Source organism: Parasteatoda tepidariorum, chromosome 3 (assembly GCF_982258835.1).
Source record: "Parasteatoda tepidariorum strain Cologne lab strain chromosome 3, Ptep-v5.0, whole genome shotgun sequence".
NCBI classification, from domain to species: Eukaryota; Metazoa; Arthropoda; class Arachnida; order Araneae; family Theridiidae; genus Parasteatoda; species Parasteatoda tepidariorum.
Window position 1 is genome coordinate 71,931,321 of NC_141757.1, and position 23,275 is coordinate 71,954,595.

At 27.6% G+C, this 23,275-nt stretch overlaps 1 protein-coding gene across 2 annotated transcripts in view; it reads right to left on the reverse strand.

Annotated features, from left to right (window-relative positions):
* Nucleotides 1–1,258: 1,258 nt before the first annotated feature.
* E(z) (histone-lysine N-methyltransferase E(z)) overlaps nt 1,259–23,275 on the reverse strand; it is a 31,453-nt gene continuing 9,436 nt past the window's right edge. For both annotated transcript variants that reach the window (XM_043038793.3, XM_043038794.3), the window contains exons 7-18: nt 22,899–22,992; nt 20,902–21,065; nt 18,067–18,158; nt 16,873–17,050; nt 12,527–12,693; nt 12,181–12,442; nt 11,155–11,268; nt 9,191–9,252; nt 8,827–8,922; nt 6,748–6,829; nt 4,694–4,859; nt 1,259–2,551 (exon numbers count right to left, since the gene is read on the reverse strand). In XM_043038793.3, coding sequence (XP_042894727.2) covers nt 2,491–2,551; nt 4,694–4,859; nt 6,748–6,829; nt 8,827–8,922; nt 9,191–9,252; nt 11,155–11,268; nt 12,181–12,442; nt 12,527–12,693; nt 16,873–17,050; nt 18,067–18,158; nt 20,902–21,065; nt 22,899–22,992 — 1,538 coding nt within the window. In that variant the 3' untranslated portion in view covers nt 1,259–2,490. The remainder of the gene's footprint in view (nt 2,552–4,693; nt 4,860–6,747; nt 6,830–8,826; nt 8,923–9,190; nt 9,253–11,154; nt 11,269–12,180; nt 12,443–12,526; nt 12,694–16,872; nt 17,051–18,066; nt 18,159–20,901; nt 21,066–22,898; nt 22,993–23,275) is intronic.

Below are 23,275 nucleotides of genomic sequence, written 5' to 3' on the forward strand. Positions count from 1 at the left end.
CCCGTGCCTTGCTATACACGCATAATGTTATTTTTTGTGGATATAGTGAACCAAAAAAGTAAGGAAGTTGGATATAATGAACTTTTTTTTGTCTTCGACTGATTTTTTTTCTTCATTATTATTTTTTTTAATTTTTAGGGAATATAAACTATCCAAATCTGAAGGTTGTAACATATGGAAAAATAGGCAACTAATAATTTCTGCTCATAAAAAAAAATTTAGATGGCAGAAAAAGTTGAGAAAAGCAGATTACAAGGATGTTGAAGAAGCATTACTGAAGTGGTTCACCATTCGAAGAAGCCGCAATCTGGACAAATGTGGATAAATTTGCTAAATTATGAGACTACTTTCATTTGCTCGAATGGCTGGTTGGACAGGTTTAAAAAACGGAATAACAGAAATTCAGGAAAAATTATCTGAGAGTCGGGAAGTGTTTCCATATCTGATGTTGAGAATTGCTCATCAGCTAAAGATTACTAATTTTTTTTGTACGCAAGACGAAGAGTGATGAAAAATAACACATTTTTTGCTACTACATAATATTTTTCAGTCATTTATTTGAATAATGTGTAATAAAAGGGAGGAGTTTGGGAACCATTAGTTAAATTGCCTGCGTTACGGATATAGTGAACACCCGGTTATAGTGAACTGAAATTTCGGTTCCTTGAAGGTTCACTATAGCGGGGTTTGACTGTATTATTGAATTCTTTATAAATAAAAAATTCAGTTGACACTCTTAAGAATGACCTCCCATTACTGTGATTGTGTTACAATACAAGTAATTTAAAAAGTCCTATTTTTTTCATTCATTTGAGTATAGAATCAAAAATAAAATTTCCCATTTTTTTCACTCATAAGAAAAACTGTTCAAAAACAGGTGTTAAAATATTTTTCTTCATCTTGTTTATCATTGCTAGAGTTACATGTTGAGTGGGACTCGAAATAGATGACTTATGTCCAGGTGTACAAGACTGTTCAAAAGCTTTACAAAATTCAAAGCATTATAAACTACGAGATAGATGTGAATGGTCTGCATCTATTTACCCCCCTCAAAAAAATTTTTCAATATATTAGGTACAACTAATTTTGCACTTTCTCTCATTAAATTTTATTTACTTATATAGATTTTTTAGACATAATACTTTAAATCATGTTCAGGAAAAAAACTGGGAATAAGAAAAATTGAGATAATTTTTTTCAAGAGAGTATTTAAAAAAATATAACACAGTGAAAACTTTTAAAACATATTAAAAAGCTAGAAATTTAAATAACTTTTTATTTTATCTTTCTTTGTCTTTATTTTTCTTCTAATCTCTCACAAGCTTTACACCTATGCCAAATTTCCTTGAGGCATTGTAGCTATTGTTTTAACTAGCAAACACAATAACTTTCAACTTAAAATAACATTTGACTTTAACATTAACTTAAAATTTTGTGGAGTTAGAAATTTTTATTAAGTTTTCAAAGTTTAGAATTTTCACCTTCCGATTTTTTCAGCTTGTAGACTTACACACCTGACATACCAGAAATTTGCCATCTTAAAAAAATTAGGTGTCCGAATTATACACCAAGATATAACGTAAATACACAGTTTCCTAATTCTAATATTTTTTGTTTAAACGTCAAAAATGATTATAAAAAATGTATTGACTGTTTGTGTGTCTGTTAAAATAATACCACTCGATTTCTGCCTTTTTTAAAAGAATGATTTTCCCAAGTAGTAGTGAAATTAAAAATCGTAATTGAGAAATCAATCTATCATCTCAAATATTAAAATAAAACCTTTAAAAAAAATCTGCTGGAATTAGAAGCTATGGTGCGTTTTTTAATATGACCACATTACATGAAGCCTTTCCAATAACTCATACAACAAAAATCTGATTTGATAAATGTCTAAATCCTCTTTACAAATTAACAAATAGTAGCAATTATGCTCATTTTTTGTTTAGATGGCTCAGGTTGTTACAAAGAGTGTCAGCGGATTATAGTATGATATGTCGACAGCAACAGGTAAAAAAACTAACACAGTCAAATTATAAATTATAGCAATAACATTACTCTATTTACAATTTAATGACATTACAATAGTGACTTCACTACAAATATTATTTAGAGTTTGTTAACAATAATAAAAAACAGTGAGTTTCTTAAAAAGTCCACCAGCACAATAATAAAATAAACAAAAGTGATTTTTGCAAACTTTAGTCTTTTTACTGAAGTTTGACATTTCATTGAATTATTAACAAACTTTTGTTTTGCATTAAATGAAATAGTTTTAAGAATAACTTTTTATTTGTTGAAGTCCTATATTTTAACACATGAACTTTTGTTTTATATACCATGAACAGTTGCACAAGAACTTTCTCAAAGAGTTTTCTACAGAGTTTATGAACATTTCAGTACATATTTTAATTGCCAATGAATGATGAAAAATTACAACACAACAAGGCAGTTATCAAACTCAACTTCCACAATGCATTTCTTCAAATGTTACTGAAATTCACATTCTCTCTCTATTCCCACGAATTTCAACTGTTCTGTAGGACCATACCTAAAATACAAAATTATCAAATTAGTCCAGGAAAAAAATTTTTAGTACACCTGTTTTATTTTGAATACACCTACATAAAACACTCCTAAACTTAAAGTTCAATGTAGTAAAAAACACCAATTTTCTTTTAAAGAGACGAAATGAAATAACTAATAACTTTGAAGAAAGAAATAAGTTTTTTAGTTACTATTTTTTAAATATATTTTCTTAATTAAAATGTACGCAACATACAATTTTTCCTGCTTTAACTAGAGAAAACAGTATTTAATTTGCAGATTCATTTCTTTGCTATGCCCGAACACTTGATAATCACTAGGAGAACTGATATGCAGCATTATTTATTATGATATTAGTTGCCTTAAGTTTATAACTTTTGTGAGAAAACTTGCATCTTTTATAGTTCCCTAAGTATCCCAGTTTTTGTAAGGACTAATCTAATAAAAACAGATTGTATAACAATATTTGACAGCATACGTATCAAGTATAATTTTTTTGAAAACATCTTTCATTTTTTCTCCAAACATCTTTATGCATTTCAGCTATAAAATTTCATTTGTTATTAACAACTTAAATTTTTTTTTCTTTGAATCTGGCCACCTAATCTACTTTAGTACAATGTGGGGAAAAAAACAGTCATATTTTTAGACATTGATTATCTGTATTTTTTTTACCAGTGACTTTTTCCAGTTCATTTTAATTTTGGTTGCAGTTAGAAGAGAATGAAATTTTGGAGTATAAAATTTAATTTTTTGGAGAAAAATTCCTTAAATTACAAGAGAAACATTCTGAAAAATTGCTACAAACAGCAACACAGCATGTCAGTTAAGCAAACACGAGAGTAATATTGGTGAACAAAAACCATTAATAACGAAATTATTATTTTTTCAAGAATACTCAATTTTTTAAAAGTTAGTTCTAAATATTTTGAATTTTCTCTAAGGCATATAAGCCATGTTCATCATACTGATAATATTTTTCTATCTGTAGAAGTGTCAAGTAAAATTATGAAATTCTAGGGAAATTAAAATAACAAAGGATAATTTGTTAATTGAAAATTTTCTTTTTAACCCACTGGCGGTTAAGGACATGGGCAAAATTGAGAGAATGTTTCTCCCCTACACACAGTTCCCCTATCAGTTAACATGGGAAAACCGGTTTTGTTATGCAGAGAAGACTGCAGGTTAAAATGCGACTTTTTAACGTGCAGAACCGTCAGTGGGTTAAAAGATAAATTATTTAAAGTTTAAACTCATTGACCAATGGACTGATCCTGACAGTGATGTCAGCCTAAGGTACAAGGTGTCTTTACATCTCTGACATACTGATAACGTTCGACCTGAGTGAGTTTCAAGCTGCCACTGGGGATCAAACCAAAGTCCCTCATAATGACAATTGCAACTCAGAATGGAAATATTTGCACAAAATTTTTACAGAACAAACGACGTCCACAAAGATTGAGAAGAAAATAAATCACAAATTATAAAGCAACTAGGAGATGTTAGTATTCTTTGCAAATTTAATTTACTACTTTTAATTTGTGGTTACAAAAAGTTTCATCTCATATTTAGATGCTCGTGTCACTTTATTATTAAACATATAATTTATATAAAATATGATGTAAACTGTCCAAAATAAAACTATCACAAACATTTTATGTCTTTTCATAATTTTTTTCAAGAACAGAATAATCACAAAAAATATAGAAACATAGCTCATAATGGAATGTGGGTGAAAAAGAAGCAATCTGCACAATTGATGATAAATCCCCCAAAAAAAGAAAAGAAAAAATCCAGATTTGCAGTTTAACTGGCTGTCTTTCACTTGCTTTTCACTTGAATTAACTTTTCACTTGAATTAAAAAGTGAGCAGAGAGAAATTTGTCAATATTGACAAATCTAAACTATTATTGTTAATAGATTACCATTATTCATCCTAAAAAGTTTACATACAGATTTAATAAAAACTGAGAAGTAATGAAACATATTAATACTTGGGGATTTAACATAAGTTTGAAACAAGAGTGCGACAAGTTTCTCCATTGCAGCATCCTAGTAACGAACAGTGATGTAGAATTGTTAAAATACCTGAAGTCCTTACATGTTTACAGTTATTTGATGATGAATATTAAAATATTTTACAAACCTGTAATCAAAGAAAAGTTCTTCCCCAGTTTGGATGGCTCTTTTAGCAAATATACCAATACGGTGGTCACCATTTACCATCATAACTTTAGCATAACAGTTAGGATTGATGGAGTGGTTAGCAAAACGTATTTTATTTCCTTTACGTGTAGCATCAACCACAAAGTCTGAAAGACATTCAGGAAATGTTAAAATTAATTAAAAACACATTAAGCATATATATAGCAAAAAATATCATGCATTATTTCAAAGCTTTTTCTTCAAGAAGTTAGTAAAGGAAAATGGAGCGACTTCAGATATTTTTATTTATACACTGCATAGTGATACAGAGTGACAATTATTGAGCTGTATATATATACAGTCAAACCCCGCTATAGTGAACCTTCAAGGGACCGAAATTTCGGTTCACTATAACCGGGAGTTCACTATATCCGTTACGCAGGCAATTTCACTAATAGTTCCCAAACTCCTCCCTTTTATTACATTATATTCATATAAATGACTGAAAAATATTATGTATTAGCAAAAAATGTGTTATTTTCCATCACTCTTCGTCTTACGTACAAATAAAAATTAGTAATCTTTAGCTGATGAGCAATCCTCAACACCAGATATGGAAGCACTTCCCGACTCTCAGATACGTTTTTCCTGAATTTCTGTTATTCCGCTTTTTAAGCCTGTCTAACCTGCCATTCGAGCACATAAAAGTAGTTTCTATAGATGGATTTAAAAATCGGTTTATCTATTTATTTTGAAGTAGAAATTTCAAAATTATTACAAAGAAAATAGGGGGGAAATCAGCCGAAGACAGAAAAAAGTTCATTATATCCAACTTCCTCACATTTTTGGTTCACTATATCCACTAATAATAACATTATGCGTGTATAGCAAGGCACGGGACCGAGCATTTCGTTCACTATATCCGGGAGTTCACTATAAGCCGTGTTCACTATAGCGGGGTTTGACTGTATATATATATATATATATATATATATATATATATATATATATATATATATATATATATATATCAGGGGTCTGTCTAGGTTTTTCTGAAAGGTACCTATTTTGTGAAAATTTAGATATAATTTGTGAAAATTAAAAATTATATTAATAAATCAGCACAAAAATATGGATTTATCGTTTCTTACGGGATACAAAATTAAAATTTTAATAAAAAGTATTTTGTGAAACTTCAGTTTTCCCTAAAGTTGAATTTGTGAAGGTATCGCTAAACGGTAGTTAATTTGGCCGGGACAGACCCCTGTATATATATACACACACACATGTGTTGATAACTTTCGCTCAGCTGACCACCTAACCATAACATCTGCTCCTGCACAAGGTCAAGAAACTGAGATAGGCACAGTAGGCCTTATCCCTCTTTGGGCTGTCGCACCACTGAGTTTAGTTTAGATTCAATTCTGTGGAGTAATATAAAAGTAAAAGTTTATATAAATATTCTTCTGAGCATCGCTAAACTCTATTTTGCCATCATCAAAAAGACAAATGATTTCTCCACACTTCAGCAAGTTTTGTAGAATTTTGCTATTTGTTGGCAACACATCATAGCCATTATTGATTGCAAACATATCAAACAGCCCTAAAACTAATTTTGAATATCTGTAGTTTCTCAGTGCACAAATAGTTTACATTATACCATTAACATTTTTAGAATTATTTTAAAAAAATACAGATTGCTTTAAAAGTTTTAAATAAAACCCTTATTTTAAGATTTAAAAAAAATCCAAAGACTGGATATATAACAACAGGCAGAAAAAAACTACAAGTAGACTAAATAAAAGAGTAAAAAATTATATTGATTTAAATTATTGGAAATTTTCAGTTGCTTGATAAAACAAAGTAATATATGAATCACAAGTGTATTTTTTTTTATACTTGGAACTTACTTGGAACAACATAATAATAAAGATTTTTTGGTAAATTTCTTAACCCTAATCACAATACATTTGCAATTCCATAATTTTAACGAAGATTTATTTATCATTTGGAAATGTTATTTTGTTCAGTCAAATCAGAAATAACCCCACTTACCATTATTTAAGTTAAACAAAAAGGAGCACATGTATTTGTCATAAACTTTTCCTCTTCTGTCTGCTTCATCTTGAGATATTATCTAGTAAACAAATTAATTACTAGTAACTAAAAGTCATTTAAAATAAGTACCACATCGTAAAAGGAGACATAATTGGCATTTAAAATAAAAAAAAATTCTCAAAAGAACTTTACAACATTAAAACTTTTAATATAGTTAAGGCATTATTTTACAAAATACTTAAATAGTTCATGAGAAATCAAATTTTAAATATAAGACTTTTTTAAAATTCGAATTTTCAAGACCTATTCAACCAATTCCATTCAAATTCTGGATTTTGACTTATAAAAATTCTTAAAAATGATGCTAAAATTGGTATCTGTATTATTAAATAAACTAATAAAAAATAATTATTAAAAATTATTTCTCACATGGTATTATCTTTCAATAAACAAATTTTATAAATTTGCACAAAAACTACTAAATTCTTTTAGAAAATTCTCAAACATCAAAATAAACATTAAGGGGTGAATGCTCTCCAGACCAAACTATTGAGACTATACTTCTCACATTGTATTTTGAGGGTCAGGAATTCAAATCTATTGTAAAAAAAGGCGACGTAACAAATAGTGATTTGGCCAAATAGCTGAATATTTGCAAAAAAACAAAGCCAAATACGGAATATCCGGCCGAATAGTTATTTATAGCTTTATACTTAAATCCTATGGCAGAATCTTTTTTCGACATTTTTTGCAACAAACTTCCCTAGCACTAATATTTTTCAGCTAGACACTTTTAATATCAATTACTAATTTAAAGAAAAAGAAATCTACATCATATGGAATAAAATTGTATATCATTTTATTTTAACTGTGAATGTAATATGTTTCTTATTCTAGTATTATTCATGTATATTAGCCATGCATTAGTATTACTCATAAGTTTTTTATTCTAGTATTATTATTATCCCAGCATTTTTGCATTTTGTAGTTGGAGAAACGTACTAGCTATTTGCTTTTCCGAATTTTGTAAATCATTAAATTAAACAAAAAAATTATAAATCGTTAAACCTTGACAGCAACTACAGAAAAAAAAGTCAAAGACCAATTATAACAACAGCCAAAAAAAAACTGTTAAGGAAAGAAAACCTGATAGAAGTAAATACTAAAAAAAAAATAATTAAAAAAAAAAAAAACGTCAAAAGTAAATACTCAAATTCGAGAATCGAATTTCCCACACCGTCTGAAATATATCGGGATATTTAAAAACCACATGAAAATCAATATAAAAAATTGAAAAAAACAACAACAATACAAATATCACTTGGACTTACGATGCTATTGACGCAAATTGAGCTTGTCGAAAAGTGGCTATTTAAACACGCAATTCAAATTTCACATGACAAATACCGGAAATTTAAAACCCACACAAAAATCAGTAGCCCCAGCCAAAACTGTCAAAAAGTAGGAAAAAAAAACCTAATCAAATCGTTACATTCAAAGTAAATAATAAAATGCATGATTAGAGTTTTGCGAGTAATAAAATTTTATAAATAAAATATGAGAAATTTTTTTTCAAGTTGAAAATTCACCGTAAAAACAATTGAACCACCTCATGGAATAACTATGAGGGTGTCAAAGAGTGATTGATTAAATGCTTGATTTGAACTTAGTGTGAGCAATATCATAATAAAAATACTGAATTGATTTAATTTCTACCAAGTTAAAAAGAAACATATAAAAAAGAAATGTACCACAATGATTAATTAAGTCATTTGCTGAATATTCGTTACATTCCTAGTAAAAAAGCGTATGATTACTCAGAGAAATGACATTTTTGTGTCTGATTTCGTAATGTAATTTAAAAGATTGTCTACACTGATTAACTTGCATATCTGAGATCACCTCTTCAAACCATTAAGATTGAGTGCTATTACGTGAAGATAGGATCAATAGATCAAAAGTTATTCATGGTGGTTATTTGTTTTTTGCGTTAAGTATAGATTAAAAGATTAATCATTAATAGGTTAAAATTATTTGAAAATCCAGTACTTCGTAAGTATTTAAAAATTATTATACCTCTCCACAATATTCAGATATAAATTCATTCTTTTGGGCAGTATCTTTCAAGAATATTCCCCATCCAGCAACATCTGATGGAGCCATTAAAAGATGCTAGAGAGAAAGCATGTTAAATTAGAAAGAATTCCTTTCGATAAAAACTTGATAATAATAAAATAAAGTGAAGCATTTATAAGAATGAGTTAAAGTAGATGCATTAAAAATTATTTTGCAATAAGTATTTAAACAAGCGTAATTGATAAAAGTATTTTTTTAAAAACATTTGCATTAATTTAGTTTGTTGCACGTACATCTAACAACATAAAATTCAAAACTAACAAAAAATACAAACATAAAATATTATTTTAAAGTATACACTTACTTTTCTTAATCCTCTCTGAACAGAAACATTTCTACATGATATGTTTCGAACATCAAACTGATCTAAAACAGAAAATAACTAAGTTGAGAGAAAAATTTTTAGAAAATAAGCAATATAATATCAACTTTTTTTGTTATGAGTTTAAAAATGCCTCATTATATTCTGTTATGCCATTTACTAAGCATTTTAAATTTCAATATGGACACATCTTGTCATAAAAGGTATAGAACACTTGATATAATGATATAAGGTTTGAGAGATACTGGCTACCCTATAGACATTCTCCACTCCAATCCTAGAAATTACAGTAATTAGCTTTCACTTTAGACCAGTCGGAAAAACTACATTATTTTTGTAGGTTACTACAGCCACTTTGTTACAAATGCAGTTAACTACAACTACTTTTTATAAATGTAGTAACTACAAACTACTTTGGAATTCTAGTAACTACTTCACTCTTTAAAGAGACGAACTTTGTTGATGAACTTAATTTACACCTATATTCAAAATGGTTTTGAATAAGAAATTGGCTTACATTAAACATAAGGAAATATTTATTAATTTTTACAAGAGCTAATTCCTTTTTACAAAACAATTCTTTTGAATTTGTTCATTTAATCTTCAGCATTTTGTGCCTGTTTCGACAGCGAATATTCAATTTATAAAATGCGAAATTATAAAATAATTGCAACTTTTTAATTGTTTAAGGCTATTTTATTTCCTCTAAGAAATTAAGAACATCAAAAATGTGTTACATTACTTTGAAATAACATTGTTTCCAGTGTGTGCATTTGCATGTGAAAGTGTGATCAAAGTGATTAATTATTAGTTTAAATATAAGTTATACGTGATTTTAAATATGTAATCTCTGTTAAAGCTCAGCTGGAGCCACAAGGTCATTTTCATTGAATCCATTGACAAACCCACTAAGATTTGTACTCATCAAATTCAGAAAATTAAATGCATTAGAACTGTATTTCTTTTCTAAACCAACGTTAAAAGTAGTTGTCAGAAATCGCTAAAAACTATTATTTTCTTTGTATCGCACTCATCCCTACACTATATTTTTTAAAAAAGTAGCAGACTACACAACAAAAAAAAGTAGCATCTACAGTAGTTTCACTACTTGTAGTGCATTACTTCGGAGAACTGCTCTAGACTGATCCCAAGAAAGACTAAGAGAAAGAACAAAGGACTAAGAGATAGAACTTCAAGTGCAATTTTTCCTAAACTTATATTTACGCTAATATTAAAGGCTAATAAAATATTTTTAAACGAGTAAGAGGGAAAGAGGTTTATGATTAGGTTTAGGCAGTGTTTAATTCCTCTTATTTTTAAAATTTTCTTAATCCTGTGTACAATACACAATATACCCTTAACTGAAAAAATAGAATTTAAAAGATAAAACCAGTACACAAAACTGAAAATAAAATATCCATAATACGCAACTGAATGAAGAACTTCTATCCATACATGTTGAATGAAAATTGCATTTATTTTATAGAGAACTAAATAATTAACCATCTGATATTTTAAAATTAAGATTTACTTAAAACTTACTAGGTTTTCCAAAAATGACAAACAATTGGAAAAATCAATTAAAGAAAATTGATGCATGATTTAGTGTGTTTTGCTTAGGGAATAAACTATTTATTCTGATCAAATTTCAAAATGAATTATCTGCAATTTCAAAGCCAGGCACCAGGAAAAAAAAAAAAAAAAATTCATTGACTTTACAAATTTTTGGTCATTTTTAGTACACCAGGTACGTGTAATTTTTCAGTGCATGTGAGTTTTAACAGTGGCAAATACAACATAATTATACTGTTGCAGAATATCCATGTAATACTGTTGCAGAATATTATTCAGGTAATAATTGATATAATTGCTTCCAATTCAATCAACAGAAAATAAGAAAAATAACTGGGGGGAAAAAAATTATAAAAAAAAGAAGATATATTCACCAGAGCCACAAGTCTGACATAAGTCGGGGTCACATTCTCTGACGGCTAAATAACAAGGGCATTGTTTAGTGTTACACTGAGCTTTACACCGACAGCCTGGAAATCTTTGCTGGCCTGGAAACATTAAAAACAGAATTCATAAACAAATACCAATAAAATTCATTAAATAATACAGTAGAACCTCGATTAATTGAACCTGTTTCTGTAGACAACTGAAGTTGATAGCAACATTTTTATTTGACACGCACGTCCATTTTCCCCCCTGCTTTTAATTTTAGCATTAAGCAGCAATATTTCAGGTATACAAATAGATTTTAGAAGAAAAAAATAACACTCTTTGTACTATATTTACTACATAGAATTGATCATTTTATGTTCCAACAGGAAGTAATTCATTAGCCACCTGGTTGAAGAAGTTGGTTGATTAAGTTTTGCTGAAGAAAACATTTGAATACTCAACACTCCATTACATCATTCTTGCTATAAATTTTAGTAAAATCATCATGGTTTTAATTTTTGCTAAAAGGGAGCATGTTAGGTTATCTGAGCAAGGAAACTATATCGAAGAGTAAATGTAATGGGGGGAAGGCCTTTACAAAGGATTATAAATATCTTTCAAAAATTAAGGAACTCAACTAATACAAATAATTTACTAAAAAGAGAGTGAGAAGGAGTTTTTTAATCTGGGATTATAGTGTAAGCAAAATTTTCAAAACAGACCTCTGTATACTTGTTTGAGGAAAAAACATTTGTTAAAAGTTTATATAGAAATTAAATATCATGTAACATGGTATTTAATTTTAATATGAAGATATTATTAAGAAAAACTAGGTTTTTAGAGTTTATTGATAAACATATATTAAAAAAGCTATGCGTACCTTTATAATCTGAATATTTCAGCAATATTTAAACAAAATGAGTCGGGATATAAATTTTCACCTCTAACTTTATAACTTTTAATAATTAAGGTCCTACTGTATCTAAAAATACATCATGTATTGCAAAGAGGAAAAAAAAAATACTTACAATCAGAGCTACAATGGCAAAATTTTTCACAAAAATTCTGAGCCATAACACATGGACATGACAAATCACAAGGTTGACCAGGATGATCACATGGGGTGTAATTATATACATGGTTAGAAGAAGAGTCCTTTTTAAAATGTATTTTACGGCAATGCATCGACCACAGTCTCTGTTTCTTCTTCTTCTTTCGAGGTGGTGTATTATCTAAAGTGTTTTCTTCTGGGTGGTAATCAGCAAGCTCTTTCTGAGCAAAAGCATAAGTCTGTAATAAAATATTATCAGAAAAATCAACATTAAATTATACCTTCATAAAGTTTAAAGCTCATAACATTCTTAAAAAAATTACCTGAGCACAGGTCTTATCTCGTAGCATTTGGGCAATAGCGCAATAATTGCCTATAAAAACTTTCCATAGAACTCTAAACAATGATTGTTCAGCTCCAGACCAAGTTGTTTCAAGATCCTTTAAATTTGATTTACTTGATATGGTGTGGTTAAGGATATTGAAGTTTCCTACAAAAATAAGTAACGATAAAAATAAAATATTCTGAAAGAAATACTAATACAGTGACCCCACACTTATGCACCATCTCTTTTATGTGCCTTTTTTATTTATACAATGATTTATACAGATCCCAACTTATTATATAGGAAATTATTGTTTGTTTATGCATCACTCTGAAAATAAATATTTCAATTATACACTGAAATTTTTCTTAGAATAGCAAAAGTTTTTAATTTGTTTCATTAAATAGAAATAAAATCAGATTTTTTTTTCTTTTTAGAAAAAAGTTTTTGGATTAAAATATGAAGCAAATAAATAATCTTTGTTACTGATAAAAAGAAATATGCTGCAGGATGCAATGCAATAGTTCAATTTTCCCTTTGCAATCTTTTCACCTTTGTTGTTTCTAGAAAGACATTTTTTGAAAGACAGTTTTGAAAAGGGTTGTCTTATCTGCTACACCACCCCCATCGGCAAGTCGAAAAAATCTTGCTTTTACAAAAGCCAGCCAGTCTACGGATATCTGTCAAAGTTTGCTCTAATAAAAGTAGCGTTTTTTCCTGCACTGTATGAGAAGGCTACAGCCTTTGAGTTTAGTTATAATCCTATGCTTAAAAGTGCACGCCAGGAAAATTTTGATTCGTTGATATCTTGCCCAAATTAGAAATAGACAAATCATCTGCAACCAATGAAAAAATTTAAATTTTTGTTGCAATGAATAAGGTATGAGCAGCATAAAGAAGTATTGAATTTTCTAGCACAAAGAATTGCATCAAAACAGCAAGATTTATATTTTCTGATGACAATGAATATAGTGCTCAAATCATCAAAGTTTAAGAAAAGTAGGATGTCGATCTTAGTGATGACGAATGGCAAACATCGCCAATGAAATGGCTCATGATATCGTGGATGATTATAATGTCGAAGATGATGAAAAAGCTCCTCTAAATTATACAATAGCGTCAGGAAATTTAGACACTATTTACTATTATTTGCTGTTTAATTCAGCTACTCCAAATTCTATTTTCTTATTTGCTTGAATTAAAAAAAAAGAAAAAAACTTTCTTACACATTCGTCGACAAAAACCTATTATGGAATATTTTGTAAGAAAATAAATTATTTGGTACGTTAAATTTTTTTTTGCTTTGTATAGTCTTAGTAAATACCAAACCATTATAGATTTTAACATTTACTATTAAGAAACACTTTTATTCACTTTCACATTGCAATTTAAGTTGTATTTTAGAATTACAAATAGGTATTTTATTTATATGTCTCTTTCACTTATGCACTTTTTTCTGTTGGTCCCTTAGGCCGGAGTATAAGTGAGAGTTCACTGTATTTTTTTAAATCCAAAATCCTCCAATAAGATAAAAAATTACACGAATTTAGTTATAAAGAAAATTAAACAGTATGATTATATTATCTAATATTTACTTTAAAGCAACATATAAACTGAAATACAATTTATAAACTAAAGCCTATACTCAATACATCTATAATTTATATAATGGATATAGTATCTAAATACATTTAACTGCAAAAAATATAAATCAAAGTTTATGCAGTCATTTTTCTTTCATAATTTTGTAAAGAAAGAAAACTAATCAATCAAAACAAAAATAATAAATAAAAAAATTTGTAGATAAAAATGCCAAATAACTAGCTAATTCACATCATCATTAAAGTCAGATTTAAACAAGCTTAATATATTTCATTACTTAGATAATATTTTGAGATTTTTAAGTAAGACCATGTAGTTAATGTTTATATTTTTGTTACAGTAAAAAATCTTATTACATCAAATATTAAAAGTTATTTTTTAAAAAAACAAACAAAGATTTACAGTGGAAAACTAAGAATGAAGTATAAAAGTAATATTCTATAACAGTTATGTATCTGTATCAATTATTATACTAGCTGAATACTCACCCTCCACACAGGATTAAGGAAAGGAAACAATAAATAAATCAGTACTGAAAAACACTACAAAATCAATCACTAAACTGAAAGACATGTACCAACATAGCTAAAATAATTCTAATATTTATTATTACATTTTATCCTTCATTTTAGTAGTATATCTTATAAAAATAAAGATTAACTGTTTTCAATATCATGTAGCATGAAGCTGTTACTCCAAGCCAACTCATGATAGTCAAAATTTACCACAATCAAGTAGTTTTTTTCAATACTCATGCCTTTCAGAATGACGCAAAAACCTCTTTCAATAGTATCTATATGAAAACTGTATATTAATGAAACAGTTTTAATAAGTACAAAATAAACCAATAGTATACATTGTACCCGTATTAGTATATTTGGTACTGATCAGAACTACATCAATTACCATTATAACAGTAACACTTATTACCAAAATTAATTAAGTATCATTGGCTTCAAAAATAGACTGACAATTTTTTACATTTTTCCCAAATGAATTAGTAGTATTTCCACATTCATTTTGCTTTATAGTACATAATTTATTTTTTATTTCAACTACCAAAATTAATTTCTTAATTACTACTTAAAGCATCATTCACAACAAAAATGGCAAGACGATTTTTTTACTTTTCAATTAAACGAGTCAGAACCATTTCTTTGTTAATTTTATTTTTTAGAATATAGCTTATTTTCTTTGTTTCAATTAGTACCTATTATCAAAATTAATTAAGCATCAATATTTGTAAGGCAATTTTTTAAGCTCCTTCTAAATAACTTTTCAGTATTTCTACATTAATTTAGCTTTATAGTACATCGCTTAGTTTTTTTTAAATTTCAATAAGTACATTTTATAGAAATTAATCAGGCATCGAGCATAATATTTTTCGATTCTCCTAAAGGAATCAGTATTCCATTGATTATGGTTTTTAATACATAACAAATATTTTTCATTTCAAATACTGTTGCCATTAAATTTTATAGAAACCCCTTTTTACAGCGTCACTATAAAAAAATAATTGTTTCAGATAGTTTGAGAAATACTAATTTGCTGACATAATCCGATAGTGCTACCATATTTATTTTGGTCATTGACAAGACAATTAAATATTAACAAACCTACAATAAACTCTTCTTTTTAACTAGAGCTATAAGATAGAAAACATCACTGATGTTATCTTTAAAATATATATATAAAAAAATATCAAAATCGTTTGTAGTAAATTTTTATCAATGGCTGGTTTTAAACCAATCAGAAAATCAAAATTTTTAAAATGTTTCTTATGAACTACTTAATTTAAATTTTTTAAGGATTTTTAGATTTGGGGGCTAAAATTGCTATTTTTCCCACAATTCAAATTTCAGGACACTAGCATAAGTGGTACTGGAGTTGTAAAAGAGACTTACTACACCAACAAACTCTTTATTTTATATTATAGGCAACACCATAACAAAACCTGTTACTTTTAGGCTTTCTACTTGTTACTTTTAAGAGGTAAAATTCATTCCATTCTAGTCATATTGATGGGTGACACTTTGTAAAATTAAAAGACTGAACATTTTACCATAAAATTGTTTAATGTGGCCTACAGGCAGTAACTAAAATTGTAATTTTTTTTATTGTTATTATTAAATATACTTAATTGGTAAAGGTATGTCACTTCTATTTGGGCAAAAAGAAAAACCTAAATAAATTCATATTACAAATGAGAATTAGAGAATGATCTCCCAGCAAAATATTTTAGAACTTTAAATTATTTGTTGATCCCCAAGTTTAGTAATACTGTACCCTAAAGTAATTGAATGACTTAAATCAAATTGCTGTAAATGTATAAAGATATAAATGTATAAAGAAGAAAACCCCGTTTATAATACTAATATCAGGTTTTTACTATTCGGACAAATGTTCAGATTATATTTAAAAGAATATACCAATCAATCAAATACCTATAATCACAGACAATGCAAATACATGTAGTACTACGTATTTCCAGAGAAATCAAATAAATGCTTGCACACACAATCAGGATCAGTATAATTGAGAACAAATTTAAATTGTGTTTTTATTACATTACATACAACACGTATTTGAAGAAAAGAAGCCAATGATTATATTTGTTTATTTTGAATACTTATGTTAGTCACCTTACCGACCTACCTATCCTGGCTAGTCACCTTACTATGACTAAATATCATTTGTTGAAACAAATTTCAGAAATAACTTTTCATTTTCAATCAAATATACCTTCATTATTTTCACGTTCAGGAATGATTCTTTTCCTCGAGCTCCTCAAGCTGTCATTACTATCTTCACTGCTAGCTTCATTACCACTATCAACAGACATTTGTTTCATCATCTTGCGACGCTCATTCTGCTCTTTTTCCTCACGCAATTTTTCTCGAAGTTTTTCCTGCACCATATCCTTAAAACACATTAAAGTATTTTTTATGAATGTGACAATTAAATATAAATTACAATAATTTTTCATGATGAAAATAAACTTTAAGGCACATATTTAAGAAAATACTATTAAATTATAGATTAATATAAAAGATTAAAATATATTTTGAAAAAGGTTAACAATAAAAATCTGTTCGGAAAAAGAACAAAAAATTAACTAGCTATCAACTAAATATTTTCATTTAAAAAATACTAATTTCAAACATTTTTAGTTAAGACATAATTAATGAAACAAAAAACTACAGAAACATTAATTCTATATCAATTAACTGCATTAGTTTTCCTCTCAATGTATACACTATGGTATTTTTCAAAAATACTTTTTCAGTTCAGGAAGAAAAAAAAATTTGTTCCATATTTGGTCAAATGAGATTTTGATGCATTTAGCAGTGAAAAATTACTCATTATAAATGGCACGGATAACTAACATTTATAATTTTTTCAACAGTTGTAACACGAATAATAACATTTACAATTTTTTCATTGGATCCAAAGCATATTTTTAATTATAAAAGTTACTATCTAAAAATTGTTGCATTACAAAAACAGCAATGGTCTTAATTTTACTTAATCATTGACTTCATCCTATTCAATGAAACATTCAGTAAGGTACAGAGTTTTCAAGGTCATTAAAAAGATAGTTACTTTTAAAATATTCGATCAAAGTAATTTCTGCTTGGAGCTACTTTAACTCAGATAACAAATCAAATATAATAAATCAGGGAAGAGTCAGAAGCTAAATAAGAAAACTAAAAAGATGTAGTAGTCACGAGGAATTTCAACTAATTATGAAACAGTTGCAAAAAGAGAAAGAAAAGCAGATACAAAATCATCAAAACCAAAGCGAAATTTTTATGATTGCTGCGGTATATCTTCAAAATAAATAAATTATCTTTGTTTTTATCAGCATAAATTTAAGCATCAAACAATATTAGTGTAATCTTATAGATTGGAGAGTGAATAATTTATTGTACTTACCAAATGAAGATAACATTGATATCCACATGGCTGAGAATCTGGTTTCATATCACATTTTTTATGTTTGAACTGACTTGGTGATGGATGAAAAGCTGCAAAAACATTTAAAATACATGAAAAAGACTTAGGTGGGAATTCAAATCAGAAGCAAATTAATGAGCATTACACTGGCTCTAATAGTTACTTATGAATAGTATTTAAAAGGCAAAATTAAAAAATATAAATAAATTTATACAATAAATGTCTAGACAAAATCTACTACCAATTATCAATAAGTTATTATTGTATACCCATGGATTTAAGAATAAAAAGAGAGGGATTTTATCTAGTCACGTTTTAACTAAATTGTTTCAAAAGAAAAATTTCACTTTATAGCATCCATTAACAATCTACATAAAGCTTATTTCAGGTTATGGACTAGTATGTTTTCTCGTAATACAAAAAGGTCTCTAATAAATTTAACGAGAATACCTCGAAAAGCATAATTATTTTCCTGCTTCTTCGACAGAAACAAAATAAGTAGCTAGTTGAATAATATTTCTCTGCTACATGGCCTTAATTCACATTTATAAACCAGTGAAACCTACACGAAAGATCACCTCTATTTACAACCACTTTCGGGAGGCACAAATTTTTTTCCCTAGACATTGTGTTAAAGAAAATCTTCAGGAGAGACCATTGAAACCTCTCCCAGCAACTGAGCAAACTTTTGCACCAAATACGGAAGAGATCAAATAAAGAAACACGACAAAATATCCAAACAAAAAATATTAACAAATAAGTAGATTAAAATGTATTCAAAATATTTGTGTGATGCCCTTATTTAGAGAGCTGTTTTTGACAATCTCTGACAGAGATCTACAACCTCATGTTACAGTCATAGTGCACTAAAGACTATCACCGATTTATTTTTAGAGTTAAAAATTAAATAAGAAAAAAAAGTTATTTTAGAAGAAACTAAGCATCACAAATCTCTTCTCATCTTTTAAAATTCATATTTATGACATAAAATTATATGCAAGCTTAAACAAAAAGCATAATTGTTTATTTATTTAAAATATTTCTATAATTCATAAATGGTAAATTTGTTTTTACACATAATTATATCAATAGGGATCATTTTTATTTATGCTAAATTTTATGTATCAATCCTGTTTTCAAGATGCCAACACAAGTGACCTTCCTGCACCAAGAAAATGACACTAACTAAAATTAAAATCGTTTGCCAAAAAAATCATGTACCTTTGATATCATTTTGAAGTCAATGGATGTAACAACCCAAGAACAACCAATCTCCATTAATGATAATTTTACTATGGAACAGAAAGTGGTCGCTCCCGAGAGGTTCCACTGTAAAATCAACTTCAACGTTTTTTGTTGGAGAACAAATTTTGTATATTTACAATTTGGTACAACACTTAAAAAAATAAATGTTACAAATTTCTACACTCTCGCAAACAAGCCAAGGAAGGTAAAGAAACAATTATTAGAGCTAGAAAAAACTATTATGAAATACACTAGTCTACAAATCCTGATTGTAACAGTCCTTAAAATATTGTAACTTCAAGCAAATATCTTATTAAAATTCAACATATAAGCTAAACATTTTAACACTTCTTTCCATTCCACACTACAGTAATATTTAAAAATTGCCTTTTTTCCTTTATTTATTTATTAAATTTTATAAATTCAATAATTTGAGTTTTCAACAGTTCAAGATAGGCCTGGTCCCCTCCATCTTGAATTGTCAAGATTTTGCTGTAGCACAAAATAAATTTTTTTTTTTTAACATTTCTTTGGTGAGTGAACAGTATTTTGTGCAACTTAGGGGTGTCAGACAGTAGTAATTGTTTTATATGCACAGCCATTCTTCTGTAGTAAGGAAAAAAATCTTTCTAAAATAATAACAACTTGCAAAATGAAGCACTTGATTGGTATGCCAGTAGATAATTTTTTTTTTTACTGAATAAAAAAAGTTCCATTATATTTACTAGCTTTAAGAAGATTAATAACATTACAAAGAGTCGCATAATATGAATTAAATTTTGAACTTTTCATAGTTTTTAAAAAGTTTTCTATAATTCTTAAGCAAAAATTAAAACGTGAATAATCAGTAGAAATTAGAAACCTTAAAAATGATTCAGTTAAAAGTGTTTTATGTGAATGTATTGTAAATACTATATCTTCATAAGGGTCTAAACATAATTCTAAACCTTCAGACTTATTCTAATACATTAAAAATACATTTGAGATTTCTTAATAATAGTGACGCTGTAAAATATGTTAATTAAATAAATGTTCATAGGTGTTAGAATAAATATCCTTCAAAAATAATGATTTTCTTAAGCTACTTAATTTTTATGAATAATAAATTCTCTTCCATAAAGGACTTTATTTTGAGGATAGTTTTGAATAAATTTTAAGCCATTAATTCTAATAAAAAAGATAGAAGAGTTTGTAGTAAATGCTCAAAATTTCAGCTAAGTTACTATAATAATTAGATAGTTAGTCACGCAGATAAAAACAAAAGAAAATAACGTTCAAATTTAAAAAAGAGGAGAAATTCCAGAATTGCTAAGACACAATATAATTAAATTGTTCAAAAGAGCATTTATGGTGAAAAATACAATTTCCATAAATGCAAGAAGATTTTTCTATGTATTGTCCTGTTATCTAGTAAAAATTCTATAAGCTTATAAACCACCAATCTATAAATACTAAGTAAGAGTTATGAGCTTTGGTAAAAGAGTGGCTTATCATTCATTGTATTCCTCCAAGCCTTATATTTACAAACATATAGCACTTAAAACAAAGAAATTATCCAATAAATCTTACGATGTAGAAAACAATCATATTTGAAACATCTCCGACAAAACAAAGTGTGAAAGGAATGCATGCTCTGCTCTCTTATAACGGACTGAGCGCCAGGTCCATCCAAATTGGGTGTACATTCAGGCAATGATGAGTTAGAATCTTTTTTATCCACAAGTTCACGATATCTAATATTAGAGACAATTTCACAATTAATAATACTTAAAATATTCATTAAGCACATAAAATTATTTTCATAGTTACAACATCAAATCAAAAAACACTGTAAAACTATAAGAATGAATGTATGTATTTTATTATAATTACAAAATGGAAGTTTATATTTAAAAATATATAAAACTAAACTTTATATTTAAATTAAAAGCAAGCATTTAAAAAAAAAGAGTACAGCAAAACCTTGATATCACAACCTTTAATGTCACAAAAAGATCAGAATTCTCTACACATTTGCCATTTTCTTGCAAAAATAAGTATCATTTTAACAAATGTACCTTTTATAAATCTGCAATATCACAAAATATTTTTGCTAACTAAATAAATTTATTGGAATTTCTAAAGATATTAGATTTTTCTAAGTTAATTTTAAAAATTATGTCTTGCCTATATAATAAGTAAAAGAACACCGTGTTTTACATGAAATTGCTTGAAACATTAATTTCCAAAAGAAGTTTAGGGCAATATTATGCGATTAATGAGTTTGATCTTCAACAATTTTTAAACTACCTCATTATATTGTTTTGCGTACATATTTTAAAAAGTAGTTCTCACAAATTATCAAAACAAGAGATGCTAAAAGACAATCTATGAGCATAATTTTTTTTTAAAAAAAAGCAAACTAAAATTTTTTTTTAATTGATAAACTTAATAATTTTCTTTTATCAAACCTAATCATTTTTCTATAATTTAAACTGAAAATTATAAACATTTAAAGGTGCTTTAAAAAAAAAAAAAAAAAAAAGGGGGGGGGGGGTTATTTCAAAAATAATTTTAGAAAAAATCACTTAAAAAACTCATTAACAATCCCGCTGAAGAAAAAGAGAAACTAATAAAAATTAAACCAGTTGAGAATTATGCTAACAAAGTAAATATTTGTAATAGTAATCAGAATTAAACTAAAAAGCACAGATGATTTTATCAGTGAGTCATTTATTTTTTTTCTATTGGAATATGAGTAAAAAGGCAGTTTTTAAGAGATGGTGGCTTATTTTTACAAAAAGGGCAAAGAGGGTGCATTTATAGGGATGTCAGGGCAGATAGGGCGGGCCGCAATTCTAAAAAAGCTTAGGAAGAACACTGTTAAAACAACTATATATATTGTTTGTTACACCATTGCTAGTTCTTAAACTAAAACATAAAATAAATAAATTACTAAATCCATTACATTGTTCTAAATATGCTTGATCAAGAACAAGTTGTGAGATTGAGAATAAACATAAGTTAGTGTAAAAGTAGGCGAATACAAGGCAAGAATAACTTAGTTGGTTTTTTTTTCTTTTCTGCAATTCTGATTGAATGTCAACTTGAATTCACAACTCGTGAGAGTTAAATCAAAGTTAAAATAATTAACCAAACCAACTCTATTGGGAGCAACCATTTTGTAGAGAATTTGTGGTGCCATTTCTAACAAGCAATTTAACTATTTTCTCATTGTCTTCCTATACTTACCCAGGACAAGACAAGCAAATTCTTATTTGAAAAATTTATGACTATTCTGAAGTTAATAATAATGAAAATTTAAACACAAAATAAATGAACTATTCTTACAATAAGCTTATAAATTATTCAGAACCTACGCAAAAATTTACACAAGTTTCCTCTCTGTAATTACTTTCAGCATCGACTAACATGAAAGGTCTTGACAACATATATTATTCTTCATAGATTTCATATACTATTTGGAAGTAAGTTCAGGATTTATAGTTAAAAAAAAGTAAAATTTAAATTAAGAAAGTATAGCAAAACTTTTGTCCTCTAGTGTGTACAGATATTTGTAATTTTACCTTTGTTTAAGTTGTTCAGGAGCACCCTTGTCTGGAAATACAGCTGATATGGCAGCAAATATAATGTCATATTGTTCAGGAATAGGTTGCTTTTCTAAAAAAAAATATACATATATAAACAACTTAATGTTTAAACAATCTAATGAATGATGAACAGAGTGTAAAGAATTTTTCTTGATAAACATTTATTATTTTTATTAAAAATTATTACAAGCTTAAAAAGTAAGGGAGAAAAAGTAACAAATTAAGCAAGTAAGAGTAAAGTATGTTATAAAGAGTTTCTAGTAAAAGTAAGAAATATTAAAAGTAAGAAATCAATAGAATGACCTGTGACAAGATATAAGACAAATCTATAACTTAATAAGTCAGATTCCAAT